General features: G+C 47.5%; 1 protein-coding gene across 2 annotated transcripts in view; it reads right to left on the bottom strand.

Moving 5' to 3' along the window:
* Positions 1-17,918, bottom strand: part of KHDRBS2 (KH RNA binding domain containing, signal transduction associated 2) — a 1,521,990-nt gene that overhangs the window by 340,386 nt on the left and 1,163,686 nt on the right. For both annotated transcript variants that reach the window (XM_085609195.1, XM_085609194.1), the window contains one exon: positions 2,745-2,827. In XM_085609195.1, the coding sequence (XP_085465321.1) occupies positions 2,745-2,827 (83 nt within the window). The remainder of the gene's footprint in view (positions 1-2,744; positions 2,828-17,918) is intronic.

Consider the following 17,918-nt stretch of genomic DNA (forward strand, 5'->3'; position numbering starts at 1 on the left):
GCTAATCGTATAATTAACAACCCAATTACTTTCAACTACTACCATTAGGTTGCAAACAAGTCCTCGATAGCCCCCCTTTTCAAAAAACTGTCATTCTAAACTGTCATCGAATATTTGTTTTATGTGTCTCACAGTATGACTGAGTAGTGTGGATGTGTGGTATGATTGATTTCTGTATGTCAGTGGTAGTGTCGTGTGCATATGTCTAGGTAATGTAAATATCAATGATGTATTGTTTTTTCTACTATTGTGTTAATTTGTCCTAGTTGTTGAAATAAAACCGTGCTTAATAATGAGTTAATGAAGCACTGAATTAAAAAATTGTTGATTAAAATCAAACGAAAAAAGTGGTTTATAGTGGCACTGTTTTGTTGAGTCCATGATCCAAAGCATCTTCTTTATATCTAGTGCAGCATTGGCAGTACTTTCGTTGTGTTAACTACATATTGACTTGGCCTTGCTGCCTTTTAAGTCAAAACCCAAAGTTGTTCCTAAAGCATTTACAATGCAGCGCATCGTGGCGCAAGGATAAACAGATGCGTGACGCATCTGATGGCGTAAGGGCGGCGCATTGCTGGAGTCGCGTCGCAAGCACGACGCAACTCCAGCAATGTTTAGGGGCAGCCCATACCTAACATGCTGCATCATGCCTTACACCTGCTTCAAGCAGGCACAAGGTTTTGACGCAGCAGCGTCGGAAAAGTGACTGATTGAAATCTTGTAGATTTCACTGCGTCACTTTTCCGAGGCTTTTTCCGATGGAACGCCCACCCTGCATACATTAAACCTGACGCGGGTTTAATGTAGCGCAGGGCTTTACAACGTGACGCATCTCCCTAGATGCGTCACGTTGTAAATAAGGCGCAACATGGCGCATGGTTTACGGCGCCGCTGTGTCACAAAAGTGACGCAACGGCGGCATAAAAGTGGCGTAAGTCTAACATAAATCTGCCCCATAGTATGTTACATAGTAAATGCTCATAGCAAGACACCTTCAAAGTCAAGAGTCACCGTTGTTTCTAATGCACACCAACACTGCTGCTGATTATTTCTTAACAAACATAAAAGGGGCTATACATACCGATCACAAATGTTTTACAAATTTGAGACTATGGGGCCTATGCATCAACAATGCCATTTGCGATTCCTTATTAGCGAAAAATAAGGAATCGCTAATAAGGAATAGCAAAAGGCTATGCATGTAGGAATCGCTATTCAAATAGCGATTCCTTAATATTCCTTATTACCGAATCGGTAATACCGAATCGGTAATAAGGAATACCTACCCATTCATTCCTATGGGCTTGGAGGCCCATAGGAATGAATGTAAAGCCAGTCTGTATTAGCGATTCGGTATTACCGAATCGCTAATAGCGGGAGCACTTTCAAGGGTGCCAGGGTGTCAAAAGGACACCCTGTTGCACCCCTGAAAATGATATGTGCACATATGTTGCACACACACATGCTCTAAGGGCATGTGTGTGCGCAACATGAAACTTTGAAAAATGCACAAAAGTGCATTTTTCAAAGTTTTTGCAAATTACCATGCAGTTCATCTTCATGGTAATTTGCTCCCCCTATTAGCGAAATCGCTATTTTTTTAACTTTGATGCATTGCATTTAAGGAATCTCACTTTGGGATTCCTTAAATGCAATCGCTATTTAAGGAATCGGTATTTAAGGAATCCCTATTTTAAGAATCGCTATTTAAGGATTCCTTAAATAGCGATTTCTGCTTTTGGGTTGATGCATTGGGATTGGGTATTTTTTACTTAATACCGGGAGCTATTACCGAATCGGTATTTTACCGACTGGATTTTGGGTTGATGCATGAGGCTGTTTGTCTCTAAAAACAACTTTTAAGAAATATTGGTTCTCAAATTAGGACTGTGAATGTCCTTTTTCTGCATCTAGGGCAGGACTATTTGTTGATAATCGATGTACCAATCCTACAACACCAATACTTTAAATGTTTGCCCAGGCTAGCAAAAACCTGCATGTTTTTAGTTGGGATGTGTGAAGTTCGTGTCACTATCTGCATGCATTTAAACATTGGCACCGCCAACAACAGATGTTCCTGTTTTGTTGATCCTGTGTGTTCGTGGTAACATTTTTGCCATGAATAGCATGTTCTTTGTAAATATTTAATGGAAGTTTTGCGTGATTACGCAATATGGTGTAATGGTGTCATTTTGGGAATTTTGCGTAACAAGCATAACACAGAAATATTAATTGACTGATGCTGGCTTAATTTAAATTATGCCCAGGCCAGTCTTTGAACACCAAATCTTCTTACAAGTTGCTTTTGTAGGTAATGTATTTAAAAGTGAGATAAGTGAAGCTGTCACACTGCAACACACAATTTGTTATTGTCTTAATGAAATGTGCTTACTTATAAGTGTTTAACACCGAAAACCATTCAGCATTGATTTTTTGCAGACAAAACAACCCATGACTACTGACAATGGGACAAGTGTTCAGATAATGTATAAATATGGCATACTTTAACATTCAAAGAGGCTCACTTCCTAGAAAGAAATAAGTTTAGAATTATAAATAAAGTGAAAAGGCTAACATATACTTCTTAATAACTTTGACCGCTTATATTGTTTAGCTGTGACTATGTTAAAAATCATTTTAGTTGGTTGAAGGATAACTAGAATTACTGTTTCAAAAACCTACTGTATGAATTAATGCTATGAAAAAGTATATCTAGGTATTTTGAACACTTTCTAAAATCCTACCTTTGTATTTGGGTGACATAAATGTCCTCATATTCTTCATAGCTTTGGTCATCATATTCACCACCATAGCCATCGTCATAAGCCTAAGGAAAATAAGATAAAATATGTTTTTAGAAAAGATACATACAAATATAGTATTGCTGGATCTGTGTAAACCGAAAGTCCTTTCCAAATTTTGTGCAGGACATCAAACGGTGTCAAAGGTATTAGTAAATGAAAAATATTTCGACCTCTCCCCTTCAACTTTGAGCCCCACTGGATTTCCATAAATCATTCACTTGATATCACTTGCTAATTACTTCCCACAGTTGAAACAGATTGATGGATTAGCATAAAAGATTTAAGCAAATGAAAACGGCACTGCCCCCTCCCCCTTAAACTATTTTACCCACTTATGGATTGGCACAAAACTTGATAAATGTACAGAAGACTCATCTTTCTTAGCTTCTAACAAAGTTTGAGAAAATCATCACAAAGTACCAAATTATTAGCAATTGAACAAATGTTTGCTCTCGCTCCCCTTTTACGGATATGCACATTTCTAAAAATACCACTGGTAATGTGGACATACTGTTTGTCAATTTTCAGGCACATTAGTCAATCAGTTCCAAAGTTATAAGCACTTTAACAAATGGCCTTTCAACTGACAGTGGCACAGTGAGCAAGTCTGGGCATACCTAGCGCACTTAGGGCGAGAGAGCAAAAGACATACAATTGATGGATGGAATCCAGAACAAATGAAATCCATAATTCTTTTGCTCACTATGCCACCTCAGTTCAGACCTGACCATATGCAAATCAGTCTTGACCCTGTGACTAAGTGTGGCGGGTATGCCCAGACGTTGGTCCCAGGCTCACTGTGCCACTGGATTCAAGCTACTCGGGCTGATGAAGGGTGAAACCCCGAAACCGGTCCTACGATGCTTGTTTCCGGTCCAGGGAGGACCTGACTTGGCAGTTCGGTCTGGACTGTTCCCATGAGGCACAGGGTCAAGACTGATGTGCATATGGCCAGGTCGAAACTGGGGTGGCATGGTGAGCAAAAGAATGATGGATTTAACCCAGATCTCTTGACTGGGGGTGAATGTTTTGATCTGTTCTGCATTTCATCTATCAACTGTGTGTCTTTTGCTTTCTCGTCCTAAGTGCGCCGGGTATGCCTAGACGTGGGTCCCGGGTTCACTGTGCCACTGGATTCAAGCTATCCTGGCTGATGAGGGGTTAAACCCATCCTAGGATGCTTGTTTCCGGTCCAGGGAGGACCTGGCTTGGCAGTTCGGTCTGGACTGTTCCCATGAGGCACAGGGTCAAGACTGATTTGCATATGGTCAGGTCTAAACTGGGGTGGCATAGTGAGCAAAAGAACGATGGATTTAACCCATATCTCTTGACCGGGGGTGAATGTTTTGATTTGTTCTGCATTCCGTCCATCAATTTTGTGTCTTTTACGTCTTGTCCTAAGTGCGCCTGGTATGCCCAGACGTGTGTCCCGGGTCACTATGCCACTGGATTCAAGTTTTCCTGGCTGAGAAGGATAAAACCCCAAAACTGGTTATAGAATGCTTGTTCCCAGTCTAGGGAGGACCTGGCTTGTGTCTGGTCCAGGGTGGACCTGGCTTGGCAGTTTGGACTGGATTGTTTCCATGAGGCACATGGTAAAGACTGATTTGCATATGGCGAGGTCTAAACTGGGGTTGCATGGTGAGTAAATAAATTAACCCAGATTACTTGAGTAGGGGAGAATGCTTTGATTTGTTCTGCACTCCATCATTCAATTGTGTGTGTATTGATTTATTGCCCTAAGTGCGTCGGGTATGGCCAGACGTGGGTCCCGGGCTCACTGTGCCACTGGATTCAAGCTATTCTGGCTGATAAGGGGTGAAACCCCGAAACCGGTCCTAGGATGCTTGTTTCCAGTAAAGGGAGGACCTGGCTTGGCAGTTTGGGCTGAACTGTTTCCATGAGGAACAGGGTCAGGACTGATTTGCATATGGCCAGGTCTATACTGGGGTGGCATGGTGAGCAAAATAATTATGGATTTAACCCAGATCTCTTGACTGAGGGTGAATGTTTTGATTTGTTCTGCATTCCATACATCCATTGTGTGCCTTTTGCTTTCTAAAAGTTTCATTTTCAAACACACAGTTTAAAAATCATCTTCCTAAAAAGATTTGTTATTAAATTCTGAGTTCAGAGAGCCTTAACTCCATTTCTTTATCTTGTCTCAATGGAAAGGTATTACTGTAAGATGTAACTCCCATGTTAGCCTACGGGACAGATAGCCTTTCAATAGAGAAAAACGAATTTGGCGGTATTTCACTATCAGGACATGTCACACAAAACAGTACATGTCCTTACTATCACATACACTGCACCCTCCCCATGTGGGTACGTTGGGCCTATCTATGGGGTGCCTTACATGTAAGGAAAGGGAAGGTATGAGCCTGGCAACTAGGTGCACTTGCCAGGTTGACATGGCAGTAAAAACTGCATGGAGACAGTGAAGTAGCAGGACTGAGATACCTTTAAAAGGTTACTTGTGTGGGTGGCACAATAAGTGCTGCAGGCCCACTAGTGGCATTTGATTTTAAAGGCCCTGGCACACTCAGTGCCCTTTACTAGGGATTTACCAGTGAATCTAATATGCCAATCGGATAACCAATCATAAAAACAATCTATACAGTTAGCACTTGCACTCTGACACTGATCAGCAGTGGCAAAGTGCCCAAAGCATCTAAGCAAGCAAAAACGAAATCCAGGACAGTGTCAGAAATGCAGGAGGTAGAGGCAAAAGATCAGGAGAAACCACGGCAAGGGTGCCAAGTCTAACATGATACGAATTTTTATTATTTTTATTTATTATACTAAAATCTTTCATCATGATCGGTTACTTTGGTTCAACTGTTTTTAAAAAGTAATAGATTTTCATGGGATACGCTTGGTATTTTGCAGTATAAAGGTGAATCTTGTTCTTTCAAGGGGGGGCGTGGCCAAGCTGCGGGCTGAGATGGCCACGCGCCGCCGGCCCAGCACTCACACCGCCATTCCCGACATCCCGATGCGGGCGCTGAGTGTCCGACCCCGGCATTGACTCCCCTTTGGCCCCGGAGCACTCTGAGACAACGATCGGGCCCCGACAAGGCCCGGAACGAACGGTGAAGGACTCGGGCTCCCGGCCCTCCAGCCCAAGATGGCGGCATGACTCGGCGGCCGGGACCGGGAACGCGGAGGCGGCGGCCGGCTGTGAGGCAGGTACCCGGGGGGGACTGAGGGGGGGCATCGAGCGCCGGGGCTTAGGCTGGTGGGGGTCCACTCTGCTCCCCGCTCCACTGTTGGTCAGGGTCGGGCTGGGACCTTGCTCTGCGCTTCGGTCGCGGCCTTCCTCTGGGTCTCCTCCTGGGGGGCCCTGGGCAGACACTGTCTGGGGGCCTTCGGGGGTGACGTGACGGCTGGTTGGCGGAGTGGGTGGGCTGGGGGGGACCCCGCGCTGGGCCGGGTACCTGGACTGTCTCTGCCCCTGCCCTGGTTCCTCGCCTGACCGCTCCCGTTCTCGGCGGCCGGTGCGGCCTGCTCTCCTGCACCACCGCCCCGCATCACTCGACAGCGTCTGCTGCGGCCACACCGGACGGCCCCGGATTGCTTTGGGCCCTACGTCCCGCGCGGGCGCTACCTGGGCCGGGGAGTGGGGGCCTTGCCCGGCTGCAGACCAACACATGGCACTTCCGCGGAGGCTGCTACATCGCCCGTGACACGGGCCCAGTGGGTTGCGGAGTGAGCTGTCCCCTTGTGCTGCCTCCTCATTGTCCTGGAACCCTCTTCCCATCGTGACGCGCTGGTTGCGGCCCAGCTGTGTGGGGGCATGGGTCGTAGGGACCCAAAGCAGAAAACACTGCCTTTTGAAAAGCTGCCTGACCAACCGGTGGAACTTCGTCCAGATATGCCGGCCCCCTCCGGAGGCCAACCCGGTGACCCGGCGGCCGGTGCCCCTTCCCCGGACTGGCTGCAGGAGATGCGTGCTGGGTTCAGGGCCCTCGATGGTCGCTTTGATGCCCTGGATAGAACGCTGGAAACAATGGGACCAAGATCCGGGCCCACGACAAGAGATTGCTGGAGGCTGAGGCCAGGATATCGGCCGTGGAGGATGGCGCGGGGCAGGACACCAAGCGCATAGATAGACTGGAACGCATTTTGAAGGAGGTGGCCATCAAGAACGAGGACTTGGAATCGCGCAGTCGGCGCAACAACATGCGAATTATTGGGGTTCCGGAGTCCACGGCTACTGGCAGACTGGACGTTTTTGTGGAAAAGCTTTTTTCAGATATTTTTGGGAGCGACTCCTTCACACCGGGATTTGTGGTCGAGAGGGCGCACCGTTCCCTGGGTCCGCGGCCTGGCCTGGGGCTCCCGCCCGCTGGTTGCCCGTATTATGAACTTCCGAGACCGCGACACGGCCCTGCGACTGGCTAGGGAAAAGGGAGAGATCACTTGGCAGGGCTCGAGACTTTCATTCTTCCCCGACTTTACCGCTATGGTCCAGGAGGCCCGTCGCAAATATGTGGGGGTTAAGGCGGCGCTCCGTAATCTGGGCCTCAAATATGGCATGCTCTACCCTGCCCGGCTCCGGGTTGACATTGAGGGCCGAGTGCGGATCTTTGACAATCCTACTGCGGTACAGGAATTCTGCCGGACTTACAAGCTGCGCAAGGACCCTCCGGGGGGCGATGAGGATGGTCGATCTCCTCAGCGTAGTGGAACAGCGATTAGTCAGGACCTGTTCTCGGGCTCTGGGGTCGGCTGAATCGGCGCCTGTGGACTGGCTTTATCCTTTCCTGAATATTTGTTACAGGGGACTTGGGAACTCTTTGCTTTATATATAACTGCTTTGTAGTGCTGGGTAGGTGGCGGGTCGTTGCCATCCCCCTCTGGTTGACACCGCTGGGAACACTTTTGGTTATGATGCTCTATATTGTTCTCATTGCTTGCATATGGTACTGTTGTTTGCTACTCTGCTTTTTTTCCACAGGTTGGGGTTTGCCTCACGTTTGCGTGGTATGGCTGGGTGGAGGGTGGGGGGTTGGGATTGGTTATTTTGATTTTCTTGACATGGCTGGCATTGTGTTAATTATGCAGGTACACGGAGACACGACTGCTATTATACCCTTCTTACTGGTTGCATGGCACCGATGGCTCAAATAGGCCTGAACGAGTCCCCCCTTGGCCTATCGCTAATGTCCTGGAACGTCAGGGGTCTGAACAACCCGCGTAAATGTAAACAGATATTACATTATTTGAATCGACATAGAGTTGATATAGCTTTTATCCAAGAGACACATCTTCACTCCTCGGTTGGCTCACGCTTTGCGGCTTCATGGGGCGCTCATAGATACTTCTCCAATTTCAGCAACTACGCCAGAGGCACCGCGGTGTTGATTCATAAGAGGGTCCTGTTCCACTGCCGGGCATTCTTAGGGGATAGGGAGGGGCGCTACTGCATAGTACGAGGGGTGTTGATGGGTCATGCTATTGTTCTGGTGTGTGTGTATGCTCCTAACACTGATTCTCCGGAATTCTTTCATGAGCTCGCCACCCAGCTTGCTGCTCTTGAACCGACCGGCCTCATACTTGGGGGTGACTTTAACTTGTTGCTGGACGAGAGTCTGGACAGTACTTCGGGGGCGGCTCACTCTAAGCCTAGGGCGCGACACGCACTACTTGACCTATGCAGCCAGTTCTCTCTGACGAACATTTGGCGCAGGCGCAATCCACACACCACTGACTACACACACTTCTCAGGACAACACAACACTTGGACCAGGATTGACTACTGGCTCCTGTCCCCTGGCCTGGCCCCATGGTTCCGCGCGATGCAGACCTTCCCCAGAACATATTCGGATCACTCCCCGGTGTCCTTGTGCTTGGACTTTCCGCGGTCGGAGGGTTATGAGCGGCAATGGCGATTCCCTGGGAGGGCGCTCCTGGATGACTTATTTGTCCACGAAATTTCCGAGGCGATCGAGGACTATTTCACGCTTAACACCGGATCGGTTGACTCGTGGGCCATGCTTTGGGAGGGGTTCAAGGCATATATTAGGGGAATTTGCATAGCCAAACAGGCTGGGGTCCTAAGGGCGCTGCGCAGGACGATTAAACAATTGGAGACACAGTTGGAGGCAGTTGACGCTGAGGCGCTGCTTGCGCCCACCGCCGACGTGTCCACTCATCGACTCCGCCTCCTGGCCGACTTCAGGGACGCGGCGGACAGAGAGATTTTGTACCTGGGGAAGTACCAGACTGCGCGTAGATACGGGGAGGGGGATAGACCGGGTCGCACGCTGGTGCAGGCTCTGAGACCCCCGTACAGCAAATCCCTGATAGTCGAGGTGCGGGGTACGGATTGTTCGCTGCACACTAAGCCCACCGTGATCAGGGACGACTTCCTGGCTTACTACTCGGATCTATACAAAACCAAGTTAGGTGAATCCTCGGCCTCTCGTGAGGCCTACTTGTCCGAAATCGCGCTAGTATTCCTCGATAGGGGCATGCAGGAGTTCATGGCGGAGCCCATAACGGTGACTGAGGTTCGGGGCGCGATTAAGGTGCTTCGCGGCTCTTCTGCCCCCGGCCTCGATTGCTTCACTGGGGATTTTTACAAGGCCTTTGCGGATCTCCTGTCGCCGCGGCTTATTGAGGTCTACGCAGAGGCGCTGGAGCGTGGGTCCCTCTCGGCGACCCTTAGTGAAGCGGTAATAGTTCTGCTCCCAAAACCAAATAAAGACCCGACGCTGTGTGGTTCGTATAGGCCCCTCTCCCTATTGAACCTCGATTACAAGATACTGGCCAAAATTGTGGCCAACAGGCTGTCTCAATCGATGGAATTCATTATATCGCCCATGCAATCGGGCTTTGTCCCGCGTCGCTCCACGTCTCTAAATTTGCGGACGTTGTTCACGGTTCTCCACAGAATCAACCTGGCCACGCCTGCCGCGGCTATCCTTCTAGACACTGAGAAGGCCTTCGACTCCCTAGAGTGGCCTTTCTTTCTTTCTGTCATGCAACGCATGGGCATGCCAGAGAACTTCCTCGCCACTACGCGGCTTTTGTATAGCCTCCCCACGGCCCGTCTGCGTATCAATGGTACGCTGTCCCGCCCTTTCTCTCTCACGAGGGGCACGCGGCAGGGCTGCCCGCTTTCCCCACTATTATTCATTTTGGCCATGGACCCCTTAATTCGGCATTTCCAGGAGCGGCATCTGCACAGGGGTCTCCAGTTCCGGACGGGTCCCTTATTGGCTTCCCTCTACGCGGACGACACGATCCTGTATGTCAGAGAGCCTCAGGTCAACTTGGCTCCCCTGATACGGGAAATTCTTCGCTTCGGTGCCCACTCTGGATTGGGCATCAATTGGCACAAGGCCATAATTTTTCCGTTGACCAGCGGCACGTCCCAATGGCAGTGTGAGTTCCCGTTGGAGTGGTGCTCCGACTCGGTACGGTACTTGGGCGTTCAGATACACCTGAACACGGATGAAATTATTCGCCTCAATTATGGCCGCGCGATTGCCAGGCTGGAGACGCAGGTGGAGGGGTGGCTGCGACTCCCGCTCTCCATGTCGGCCAGAATTGCCATTATAAAAATGGTTGTACTTCCCAGATTTCTGTATTTTTTTAATAATATTCCTATTCCTCTTACTCGGGCATTTTTCTCCACCCTGCGGTCACATTTGATTAAGCTGGTTTGGGGTGGGAAGCGCCCCCGAATCAGCTGGAGGACTCTTACGCTCCCCCATGACAGAGGCGGCTTCGGTGTACCGGATATGTATCTGTACTACTTGATTGCTCAGTGTGCGCACGCCTACGCCTGGTATCATCCTGATGCACAGATCCCGTTCCTTCGGCCGGAGGCGGATTTCATGCTCCCGGGTCGCTTGTCGGCGATGTTGCCCAGGGGGGTTCCCCGGAGCCCAGTGGACATACAAACGGTATCCACCACCAGCTGGGCCTGGGGTCGCCTGGCTCATTATTTAGCCCGGCCTCGCCTGTATTCCTCTTCGCTCCCACTTCCTAACCCTGGGCTGCTGCCGGGTACGGGAGAACTCCTTGTGCAGCGCACTTTAACTAAGTTTAACCTCACTAAGATTGGAGATTTATACCCTGGCAGCACATATTCTCGATGACGGAGGAGGCGCGTTTCAGCGAGGCTACGTTCATGGATAAGTTTGTACTACGCCGGCTTTATTGCGCGGTGCGGTCGGAAATCGCGGGATTCCCTCTCGAGCCGGAGTCCTTTGAGCCCCTCACCCTCCTCATTGATAAAGACACGGGAGCCCACATGGTTTCTAACCTTTATAAGTCATGCGCAGCTCTGGTTCCTTGTGCGGATGTCCGACTGCGGGCGGCTTGGGAGTCGGACTTGGGCAGGCCTATCACGGACGAGCAGTGGACCGTTTGCTGCAAAGTCACTAACACGATATCACTCAATAGTCGCCACAAGCTCCTCCATTACAAATTCCTTCGCCGCTTCTACATGACCCCTGACAGACTCCACGCCATTGACCCCTCTCGACCTCACACATGCTGGAAATGCGCTGCACCACATGCTGATTTTGCACACCTGTCGTGGACGTGCCCCAGACTGCAATTATACTGGACACAGGTGCACGAGATCCTGGGCACTATGCTGGGGCTCACGTTGGTTCCCACACCCGAGGTTGCGCTGCTGGGCTACACGGTAAATTTCCCTAAGACTGTCCGAAGGCTTGCCTCGCTAGGCCTCCTGCTTGCTAAGCGGGAGGTTGCTAAGCGCTGGGGGGATCGAATGGCCCCCACGGCGGATGCATGGCTCACTTCCATGGCTTTCTGCAGCACAAACAGCGAGATCTACTCTAGTCTCCTCCCCACGGTGGCACGACCCAAAGACATCTGGGGCCCGTATAAGACATACATCGCTACCCTGCCTAGCTCTTCCCCACCACACTCCAGTTCCGGAATAGTGCCTACGGGAGTGGGGTAAACCGCGCGGCGCCAGGGTTATGATTCAGGAGGGGTGATGAACCTGGCAGGACGTTATGTCATTATTGCTGTTCGGTCTGGGATGTTGGTCTGTGCGAGCGTGGGCTGGACGGGAGGTGTGGGACGGCAGCTGCAGCGTCTGTGGAGATTGAACGATGGACCCTTGGGCGGGCGGTTCTTCTTATGTTTCTTTTTTTTTTTTGAATTCTGACGGATGGGAATGTTGGGGCGATTACGAGGGGCCACTGAACCGATGCCATTATTAGATGCTGTTGATGATTTGTGGGCCAGAGGTGTCATGATGTATCTTATCAGCGGTTTCTTATTGAACATACAGCCAATGTCTTTGTATTGTTTTGTTTTTGCAAAATTAAATAAAGCATTAAAAAAAAAAAAAAAAATCTTGTTCTTTCAAAAAAAGTTGTTAGTTATATTGATAATGTAGGAATGTATTGTACTCTGTGTGATTATATACTGATGTGGAGTATGACTTTTGAAAACATTTGGTCAAATTGTGTAATTTAAGCATATTGTTCACGTACATATGCAGAAAACGTCATAGACTATGAAAGGACACTCTGAATGGGCACTCATCAAATAGCCTTTCACTCTCATCTGCCTTACGTCTCTTATCGGCCTCCAAATTGCACCTGCTTCCAGTTCCTATCTTCAATAGCTTTTTTTCCATACACATACTGAGGAGACACACAGACAATACCTTTATTTATATTTAGCTGAAAATTACATTAAAGTCTATTTCTTTTAAAGTTGACAGAACACAAAATGAAGGTGAAAAAAGCACCATAAAGCAGGTACAAAATGTCAGTGCTTACATCTTTTCCTAGGTGGCCACTACTGACACCAACATGGGCTGGATGAGCCTTTTATTCTACTGGGCATTTCCCTGGTGAGCAGTGGCCCGGTTTTTTAATCCCAGGGCCGGTCCTTGTGCCTCTGTCACTTTCTCCAGCTACCCTAGGTAACTTGCAGTAGACACTGGAGGTTTTAAGACAGAGAGAAAGAGAGAGAAGGGGGAGGTAGAGAGAAAGTGATCAGAGAGAGAGAAGAGGGACAGGAGAGAAGGGAAGAGAGAGACTTGATGTAGAGAAAGAGAGAGAGAGAGAGAGAGGGATTGCACGAGGAGACAAATGGAGAGGAACTGATTTGAGCGTTTTTGCAAGAGATGCTTTTGATTCCCTAGTTTGGCCCTCACTCCTCCCACCTCTGTTGCCATCACTGCCTAGTGTCACTGCTTTTGGTGCCTTCATTATATATGTTATTGTAGTTGTATTTACATATTGTTTCATACCACTGAGCAGGTGCCCAATTGCATTTTCAAATCCATAGCATACTACTTCATGGTTGGAAGAGTGTGTGTCTGTCATGCAGCCTTTATAGCTAATGTTTTGATGCCAAGCTTGAGGACCAGAGTTGTGCTTCTATCATACATTTTTGTTTTATCTAGGTGTGAGGCTGAAGAAAACTAGAGTGAGGATAGGGGGTTAAGCATTAGAACAGGTCTGTGGATGGACAGAGCATGTGTGTGTTTATAGTGGGCTATGTGGGAATGGTTTTTCTGTGGTGTGCAGGAGAGAATGATCCCCTGTGCCAGGGCAAGCCTGAGGCTGTGCATATGCAATTCTGAAAAACTTGTGAGAACATAACTGAAATAAATACCGGTTAAAACCTTTTGATAATACCCAAATCACGAAAGTTTGTTACAAGCCCTTCCACATATAAAAGGATGTTTTTTGTGCATTTAGTGGGACAGAATGGGGTAATTAAAAGAATAATATTTTAAAACTCCTGCAAGCGGTGAGTATCAAACAATGGAAGTCGTTTTTAGTGTATTTGAGGAGTTTAAACATATCCCTAGCACCTTAATAGTAAGTAATTAATACATTTAGGACATGTACCAACGTCAGATTTCATTATATAGGCATTTTTTTTCCATCGTCCTAGCACAGGTTATTATCCTACAACCAATGAAATAACATTTGTGACAAATTTGCTCATAGTAAAAAGCAAAGTGCACACATTACATGTTGTCATGAGTCAGTGAGGCTAACACATTGCCCCGTTGTCTGCTACAAATTAGGTACCTGACCACAACACTTTCACAATCAGTAAGAGACCTGGCCAGCAACACTAAAGGACACACACAGACAAAATGACTGCTTAGGCCCTCATTATGTGTGGTCCAGTACTTCATGTGATATTTATCTCACCCTCTAAACTCGGACTCCACAGGGGTTGAATTGGTTGTGACAAATAACACTTATCACAAGTTTGTGTGGACTGATATGTGTTTTTTGATAGTTAATGAAAATCCTTTTTTCCATGAACATTTTTGGCAGGTTTGATCTGTCTTTACATTTACCTGGGGGAAATTGCAGAAATGTATAGTTCTGAAATGTGTTGTGTCGGGAATTACTGCACATACTGGAATTTAACGGGCCAGTCGTACTGAGGGCCATAGTGGTTTTAATAATTTTTGTGGCCATGCTTTTTTCATGGCGGTGGTTTATTTTCTTTGCTGGTGACAAAGTAATAATGACGAGGAAGTATAACACTGAAGCCTCTATTGTGCTAAAAAATAAGAAATCTTTCTCAGTTATAAGGTTGCTTGGGTTGCTTGTGTAGATTAAGTTAAAGTGTAGCAATAAGCAAGAGCTAATTTTCTTGAACATCTGAAATGTGCACCCGCCTTCATGTACGTGTCTTCTTACTTCCTGATCTATAAGACCAGAAATAAGATGAGGGTCTGACAGGTCCATGTTTGTCCCTCTTGGAAATCATATGATTATCATCTGCTTCAGAAAAACAAATCTTAGTAATTGTGGCTGTCCAAGGACAGCAGTAAAATGTATCTTGCTCAAGACGCCACATCAGTAACCACCAATCGGTCGCTGCAGTGCAGAGCCAGGACTTGCCATGGCTCAGGCTGCTATTCGCAGAGGTCAGAGCTGTGTGTAACTGCTAAAGGAAGGGCTGGGAGAACACTCTCTTGCTGGCAGTAACTTGTTGATAAAGAAGCAGGGGATTGGTTGGAGTACAGAAAGAAGTGCACTCTTGGTCTGAGCCTACCCTGCTGAATATACCAGCCAAGTGGAGGCAGATGTGTGGGCCCGCGCTGTGGCCCTATGTTTTATCCCCGAAATAAAAAAAAAACTACAAAGGGCTTCTAGTTAAAGTACCCTTGAGTTTCGTGAAGAGACAGCCTGAACAACCTTCGCACAGAAAAAGCATAACATGTCGCACACGGATGTTCAAAAGTGTTCCAGGCCCTAAAAATAAGTACCAATGAACTGCACCATCACAAATTACCCACTGGGTAGACACTTTTCCACCTAATGAGGTCGGTAGGTCATTCCTAGCAATGCATCAAAATATATATACTAAAGCTCATGTGAGCGAGGCGCAATAAGACGTTCCTGACCCAATCTAGGATTTGACCACTGTACAAAGGCAGAGACAAAAAACATAATGTAGGCTGCAAATCTAGACCCAGAAGGAAAACCAAAATCAAGGTTCAAAAGAAATTAAGTAAGACTCATGGTTTGGAAGAGTGTCTAGTTATCCGATATTTGTTGCTGGCATCAACACCATCATTTCAGCTTGCATGCATTTATCCTCAGCTATATCTCTTTCTTTGGTTTGAAAGGGTAATCCTGGAGAACTTTGAAAGCTGAGTGCATATTTCGAGAAGATATTGGGAATTGACAAACAGGAGAGTGATGAGATAATACAATGTGAAAGTATCCACCTACAAATTTCGTAGACATGGGCATACAGTATATAAAACAAGAAGAGACACTGGGAGGAAGTCTGAAATCCTTAGCATAACTTCTTTTATTCCTCTTTGTAACAGTAAGAGTTTGACATATACTGTCAGTTGTGGACTTCTAATCCTTGCTCTAATCAGTGTGCTCTGCTGAAGTAATATTTTTTCCTACCCAGTATATCATAAAGGCCTACTACTTTCAGATCAAGTTAATGCCATATGACATCACTATATTGTCACTAAGAGCTATAGACTCATTTTTAAGTCGTTCTTTTTAAGGCAATGGTCATAGATAGCTCAAGACGCCCTGGCATAGGTTTTGAGAACAGTGGATGGAGAAGGGTATTTTATCACAGTGTTACCAAGCTTGCCAGTTGACTTAGATGCTTCACTGACCTCTTCTACCAGTGCTGCAGAATGCCTAATTCTGAGAAACAAAACTAAGATATTTATCTGGAGTGTGATAAATGCTACTCACACCAAAATGACCACATAAATGTAAATGATACTGAAAGTATCAAACCTGCGCTTATACCCAAGGACCTATTTAATTTATCATTCTTCTAAGTGCCCGATTCTGATCTCGCTAGGAAAGCCCTCCATATGACTTGGATCTGGAGGGCTTTCCGAGCAAAACGTGCTCCGTGGCTCCGAATGAGTGATTACGATGAAGCCGTATGCTTATGGACTCGTTTCGCTCAGACTCTTATTGAACTCTATGGGAGCCTGTGTACAGACACGTACACAGGCTCCCATAGCAAAAAGGGGTGGGTGGGGAAAAGCGTACACCCTGTGGCAGGCACTCCATGGTGCCCGCCACACTTGCATGCCTGGATCGGGTGTACCCACGGGTAACCCCTGTGACAGATTCGGAGTGCCCAGGGTGAAGGGGGCCTGCAATGGCCCCCCAAGTACGCTCTTGACAGCCGTTTCCTCTCGCTGAGACCGAGGTGAAGCAGCTGTACGAATCGGGCATCGTACTCACTCAGTCAGAATTCAGCACCATGGCGCGGCACAATTCGGCTACGAACAAGTCGTATGGACAGGTTTGGGTCCCGGAAACTATTTGGTCGGCGTGTATGCAATCTTCGCATCGTACTTGGTAATTTGGACCTGTGTACGATTCGATCATAAACAAGGGCTATGAATCGGATCCGGGAAAGCCAAATCCAATTTGGAGGCCTTCCAAACGACATCAGAATCTGGCCCTAAGTTGTGAAACATTGCATGTGTTATCCGTGGTAAACATGGTAAGATTGGTCTACACCTGTTTGGCGTATTTAATTTACCTATCAGTCCCCAGTAATATGATATCTCATATACACGGGGCCAGTACATTAAATGCTACTGGTGAGCTTGCAGTGATGCTTGCGCCACCCACCAAAGTAGGCTTTCAAACCTGTCTTAGGCCTCTGCCATTGCAGGGCCTACGCGCGCAGTTTACTGCCGCCGTGACGTGGCACATAAAGTGGGTGCCTCGTCTGAGATTCCCCTTTTACTACATGTCAGTCACCCTTAAGGTGAGCCCTGGCTAGCCCGATGGGCAGGGTGCAATGTAGGTAAAAGGTAGGGCATGTGCCTTAGCTGTATGGCATGTCTTTGTAGTGACAAACAGCCATTTTGGTTTCTAACTGATGTGAGGCTGCCCTCTCATAGGAATGCATTGGGGTTTCCCTGATAAGTGTTTCAGTGGTAATTTGTGATATGAGAGGACCAGCGTGGTCAAGTTTAGTATGATTGGAATAATGGTAATAAATGCTGCATAATGGTGTGTGCATATTTATTATCACTATTTTAGGAATGTCACTTTTAGAAGTTAAAGACACACAATTGATGGACGGAATGCAGAACAAATCAAAACATTCACCCCCAGTCAAGAAATCTGGGTTAAATCCATCATTCTTTTGCTCACCATGCCACCCCAGTTTAGACCTGGCCATATGCAAATCAGTCTTGACCCTGTGCCTCATGGGAACAGTCCAGCCCGAACTGCCAAGCCAGGTCCTCCCTGGACTGGAAACAAGCACCCTAGGACCGGTTTCATGTATGACATTGTTCTGCATTCTGTCCATCAACTGTTGTTTTTGCATTTGTCACCCCGAGTGGGACGGGTATGCTCAGACGTGAGTCCTGTGCTCTCCATGCCACTGGAATCAAGCTATCCTGGCTGAAGAGGGGTGAAACCCCGAAACCGGTCCTAGGATGCTTGTTTCCAGTCCAGGGAGGACCTGGCTTGGCAGTTGGGTCTGGACTGCTCCCATGAGGCACAGAGTCAAGACTGATTTGTATATGGCTGGGTTCAAACTGGAATGGCATGGTGAGCTAAAAAACGATGGATTTAGGCCCTGATCTCTGTACTGGGGTGAATGTATGACATTGTT

Source organism: Triturus cristatus, chromosome 6, assembly GCF_964204655.1.
Source record: "Triturus cristatus chromosome 6, aTriCri1.1, whole genome shotgun sequence".
Taxonomy (NCBI): Eukaryota; Metazoa; Chordata; class Amphibia; order Caudata; family Salamandridae; genus Triturus; species Triturus cristatus.